This window comes from Physeter macrocephalus, chromosome 7 (assembly GCF_002837175.3).
Source record: "Physeter macrocephalus isolate SW-GA chromosome 7, ASM283717v5, whole genome shotgun sequence".
Lineage (NCBI taxonomy): Eukaryota > Metazoa > Chordata > Mammalia > Artiodactyla > Physeteridae > Physeter > Physeter macrocephalus.
The window spans coordinates 79,190,666-79,196,665 of NC_041220.1; the positions used below are offsets into that span (position 1 = coordinate 79,190,666).

At 32.7% G+C, this 6,000-nt stretch overlaps 1 protein-coding gene across 7 annotated transcripts in view; it reads left to right on the forward strand.

Annotated features, from left to right (window-relative positions):
* Positions 1–6,000, forward strand: part of PDS5A (PDS5 cohesin associated factor A) — a 139,199-nt gene that overhangs the window by 56,032 nt on the left and 77,167 nt on the right. For 6 of the 7 annotated variants that reach the window (XM_024118288.3, XM_055086088.1, XM_028492044.2 and 3 more), the window contains 3 exons: positions 219–345; positions 2,936–3,016; positions 4,923–5,063. In XM_024118288.3, coding sequence (XP_023974056.1) covers positions 219–345; positions 2,936–3,016; positions 4,923–5,063 — 349 coding nt within the window. The remainder of the gene's footprint in view (positions 1–218; positions 346–2,935; positions 3,017–4,922; positions 5,064–6,000) is intronic. The other variant, XM_024118291.3, reaches the window with a different exon arrangement.

Genomic DNA, 6,000 nt, shown 5'->3' on the forward strand with positions numbered 1-6,000 from the left:
AGGTTTTTGTAAAATACTTTACAATGATATCTTAGTAGCTGTTTTAATAATCAACAAAGGGAGAAAGTAAAGAAAGAAAGTTTCTTTGCCGTTACTGGCATGGTTCCCTCAATCAGGTGAAAATCCTTTTACATTTGAGATAGTTGTTTTAAACTGGGAAGTTTAATTTTCTTTTGTAAGCCTAATTTTTTTTTCTTTTTTTCTTTCTTTTTTTAAAGCAATAGCCACAATAAGAAGGTACAAATGCACATGCTAGACTTGATGAGTTCTATCATCATGGAAGGTGATGGAGTTACTCAAGAATTATTGGACTCCATTCTTATTAACCTCATTCCTGCACATAAGGTCTGTATAGTATGAAGATATTAAAGGTTAATATTAATGGTAGTACTACACATATGAAAAATAATTGTTTTTCACCATTTGCAATCCCATGTATTATTCCCATTATCATTCTCCAGCCCCAAATAAAATAGAGTAACACATACTGGTCTTATAGCTATTGTTATCTTTAGAAGATATATTGATTAATATATTATATTGTGGAAGATTTTCATTCAGTTAAGTGCTGCCTATTCTCTGGAAAACTAAAAATGTTCCAGATTGATTGACCACTCATATCTAATCTAGGAATTACAAGGGATTGGAGGACTGTCTTGGTTAGTTGCTGTTTGTTTTGGAAAAGAAAATGTATTTATTCCTTTGTAACATAGATGTAGAGGGTAGGAATTTGTATTTCTTCTCAGAACCTATGTCCTACATTTTTCTTAGGCACTTTCAGAAAAAGATTTGGGCCAGAAGTGGGAACTATGTGGTTAATGTTAAGGGGAAAAGGATGATTCAGAGCTGTATATTCCTCTCCATTTCCTTTTCTGTTTCTCTCTGCTAGCTCGCCCTAAGAAACTGAAGGACTTAGCTCCCCAGCAGCTCCCCCTCTGGGGTGAACTCAGGCCTACCCCACTGTTGATATTTACTCTTCTGCCCTTTTCCTCTGACTGTTCAGTGACCTATTATCAGATGTTAAATGAAGATGTATCTAATGATACTTATTCACAATAAGATGCAATCAATTATAAATTTTTCTCCTTACTCACTACATATTATTTGCATTTTTTTAATTCAAATGAGTCTGTAATTGGTCAAAATTTTGAGAGTATGGCATAGGGGGAGTATATGTCAGGCAAAATAAGAAAGGAAAAACTTTTTGAGGAATAGTGTATTTGGTGTTTGTATTCTAATTAGAGGTTATTTTTAATGAGTAGGAAATATACCTTTTTAGGAAATGGAAAGGTTGCCTTAATTTTTTTCTTCCAGTTTTATCGAGATATAAGTGACATACAGCACTGTATAAGTTTAAGGTATACAGCATAATGATTTGACTTATATTATGAAATGATTTATTTCATTTAATTTAAACATTATGAAATGTTTAGTGAACATCCATCATCTCATAGATATAAAATTAAAGAAATAGGAAAAAAACTTTTGTTCTTGTGGATGAAAGAAGTCTTAGGATTTACTCTCTTGACAAGTTTCATATATAACATACAGCAGTGTTAATTAGATTTATCATGTTGTACATTATATCCCTAGTGCCTATTACCTCATAGCTGGAAGTACCTTTTGAATGCCTTCATCCAATTCTGCCTACCCCCCCCCACCATAACTACAAATCTGATCCTTTTTTAATAATTGACCTGCATAATACTATGTTAATTCCTGTTACACAATATTTCTATACGTTTCAAAATGCTCACCTAAATCTAGTTACACTATGTCAGCATATAAAGATATTACATAGTTATTGACTTATGTTCCTCACTCTGTACATTTCATATCTGTGACTCATAGATTTTTCAGGTGGAAGTTTGTATCTTAATCTCCCTCACCTATTTGTTTCCTCTAAGGTTGCCTTAATTTTGAGATAATCTTATCCTCTTGCCAGTGGAATAAAAACCTGGAGCAAGTGTCAGGAAGCTACGGCTTTGGGTCAGATTTGGTCTACAAGCCGTAGCTTCCTGACACATAAAGTTCTGTTTGAACACAGCCATGCTAATTTGTTTTCATTTTGTCCGTGGTTGCTTCCTGCTACAACAGCCAGAGTTGTGTAGTTGCAGCGGTGACCATATGGCTGGCTAATAAAGCCTAAACTATTTACCGTCTGGCTCTTTGCATAAAAAGTTTGCTGACTACTAACCTAGAGTATAGGATATCCTTGCCTTTTTTGGGGATAGGTGCGAGATGATGGTCAGTGAATCTCAGGTTGGTCTAAAACTGCAAAGTGTAGAGATGTTAATGGGTACTCTTCAACACAAGAATTCCATTTTCAGTAAGTTTTTAAAAATTAAATATATGTCTTTTCTACAGGCTTCCTCACACCCTTTAATTTGTTACCATGCATTGAGAATCTTGAGGAATGAAGACAGTATTTAAGCATTTTAAAAACATAATTGACTGAGAATTTTACCTGAAGCACTTACCAGGTCCACTCTTGCTCAGAACAGACGTTGATTAGACGATGAAATACTGAGGATAGTGGGTTAGAAAGGGGTGTGTGTGCGCGTGCGTGCGTGCGTGTGTGTGTGTGTGTTTGTTTAGGATACATGGGTGTGATTGCCAGTTCAAATTGGTTAACAAACAAAACCAAAAAGCCTTAGGTCCATTTTGAGTTTAGTAAAACTAAACTTAATATAGGGTTGGGCTTTTGGCAAATTATCTAATGTATTTTAGTTTATGATTCATGGTTGTGCTATTTGCAACTTCTGCATTTATGACCACTTGACTAGCAGATATTGGGTAAAACCTTGAATGGAGTTCAGTTATATTTTTTGCTTCATATTTTGTAGACTTGAAGACTTTGGTGTCCTAATGTTGCTATCTAGATCATAAATTCACTAATTCATTTGTAACTTTGCATATTTTTATTGTGTTTCAGAACTTAAATAAACAGTCCTTTGACCTCGCAAAAGTCCTATTGAAAAGGACAGTCCAGACTATTGAGGCATGCATTGCCAATGTATGTATTTCTGCCTATATTTTTTTTCATAATTCTGTAGTTCTTAATCCATTGTACTAATTTATTGAAACCTTTCACATAAAGGCTTATTTAGCCTGTAAACAGTTTCATCTTTTTATAAGAAATATATAAAAAACTGATATGTCTAAATGTAACCAAATGCAGCATAACTTTGTAAGCTATAGACATTATTTTTAAATGGCATAAGATGGGAGGATGTTATTTTATGAAAATTTGTCTACAATTCCTACTTTCTTCTATTGCCTTTGTATTTATCTTTTTATCTCCTGGATATGCTGATCTCTTTCACTTTCTCTTTTCATCTTTATCTATGGCTATCTGTCTATATATTTTCTTCTTCATGTCTCTAGGCCATTCTTCTGAACCTTTTTGGTTTGCTCTCTTAAATAATTGTTATAGAGTAATAAATTTTTATTTTTTTACTTTATTGAATAGAAGTTTTTTCTTTTTCTTTTTGTTCTTTAACTAAAAAATCAATAATTTGAAAAAAAAGAAATTATAATTCTACTACCTTAATGTAGCAATTTCATTACTGAACATTTGCTCAAACTCCTGCCTATTTTTTTCATATACTATATAAAACTTTGAATTGTCTTCATTTATATATATATTTCCATATTTTAATTTTTTTATTTATGATAAGAATGACTATAAATGTTCCTTTGAATTCACTTATAATTTACCTAATCATTTCTCTCTTGCCTCGCATTTAGATTTTTTCAGTGTTTTCCTTTAGTAACTATCTTTAGTAACTATCTTTGTAGCATTTATCTATCGTTGAATTATTTTCTATATATAAAAACCCAAGTGAGAGTCTGTTAATTTAAATGGTATGAATTATTATTATTTATATTACTAATTAAATACTTAAGCATGATAAAAAAAATGTTTTCTCAAGTAGTACAAAAGGATATACAGTGAAAATTGTCTCTCTTCAAACCCTGAATACCCTATTCTTAATTCTCAGAAATAGGCATCACCAATAGATTTTCATGTATCCTTTCAGAATTTGTGTTCTGTGCTTATTTGTGTGTGTATGTATACTTTTTAATTTTGTTAGAACTATTTTCCTTACTCTTTTCAAGGTCTGTGTAATAAATATTAATGTTTTCTAACTCTTAATGTGTGTTGCTTTTCAAAAGAAATATATCGTTTGATGATACTACCAAAAACATGCTCAAATCAGTTGCATACAGCTGCCTCTGTAGCATTTTTACATTTAATGTTTTTTTCTAAGTTTATGTATGTTGGCAAGGAGTAGAGGTATCTTTTAATTTGTGCTTTTGTAGTATATTCTCTTTGTTTCTTTTTCCTAGAATTCTTTTAAATTATCAGCCTTTGTATCAGCACATTTTCCTTCTCTTTGTCCTCTGAGTTAAAGTGTTTTTGACTTTCTGAGTATTTAAAAAAAAACAAACAACTCATCATCTGCCTTCAATTATTCTTTATTACTAAACTAATAGAATCCTCAAGCTTAAATAAAAATCCAAAAGATTGAGACTTTAAAAAATTTTCTCTACTATAAGGAAATTTCTCTATAAAATTCTCTATAATGAATTACATAAACTATCTAAATTGTTTTGTTTTAATGAAAGTTAAGATTCCTAGAATTGTCATCCTAATTTGAAAGAAAGCTAACAACTCAATTACTTTTTATCTCTTTCATGTAACATTCATAATTTGATGATATTTAGAGGTTTATTTCTTCTGTTTTGCTGGACTGTCCTATCATATATGTTAGTAATTTAAACATCTGTTCTTTTTCATCACCTTCACTTGTATATGGAATGCCTAATTATATAGTTTTCTTTTAACATGTTTATAAAAAGCCTATCCAAGTTTTTAAATGAAACGGCTATTTTATTTTTGTGTTTATCTCCTGTAGTTTTTCAATCAAGTCCTGGTGCTGGGAAGATCATCAGTAAGTGATTTGTCAGAACATGTATTTGATCTGATTCAGGAACTTTTTGCTATAGATCCTCATTTATTATTATCTGTCATGCCGCAGCTTGAATTCAAACTGAAGGTAGGACTGACTATAATTTCTAAGCCCTTTAACATTTAAGAGAAAAATATATATCGTTTTTCTCTAACTGTAAAAGAATAAAGTGTGAGTTCAGTTTATCTTCTTATATTTAGTTAAGGTATGCATTTTTTTAACTTTTTATTTTATATTGGAGTATAGTTGATTAACAATGTTGATAGTTTGTTGATCAAGCTATCAACATATAGTTGATAGTTTCAGGTGTACAGCAAAGTGATTCAGTTATGCACGTGGGCTTTCTCTAGTTGCATCGAACAGGAGCTACTCTTTGTTGTGGTGCTCGGGCTTCTCATTGTGGTGGCTTCTCTTGTTGCAGAGCACAGGCTCTAGGGTGCGCAGGCTTCAGTTGTTGTGGTGTGTGGGCTCAGTAGTTGTGGCTCGTGGGCTCTAGACTGCAGGCTCAGTAGTTGTGGCACAGAGGCTTAGTTGCTCTGCGGCATGTGGGATCTTCCTGAACCAGGGATTGAACCCACGTCCGCTGCATTGGCAGGCGGATTCTTATCCACTGCACCACCAGGGAAGTCCCTAAATTTTATTTTGAAATCACATACAAAGAATTTCTCTTTTTAAAAAGGGAACACTCTTTCCCTGCTCATGGGAATGTGAATTGGTACAGCCACTATGGAGAACAGTATGGAGGTTCCTTAAAAAACTACAAATAGAACTACCATATGACCCAGCAATCCCACTACTGGGCATATACCCTGAGAAAACCATAATTCAAAAAGAGTCATGTACCAAAAATGTTCATTGCAGCTCTGTTTACAATAGCCAGGACATGGAAGCAACCTAAGTGTCCATTATCGGATGAATGGATAAAGAAGATATGGCACATATATACAATGGAATATTACTCAGCCATAAAAAGAAACGAAATTGAGTTATTTCTAGTGAGGTGGATGGACCTAGAATCTGTCAT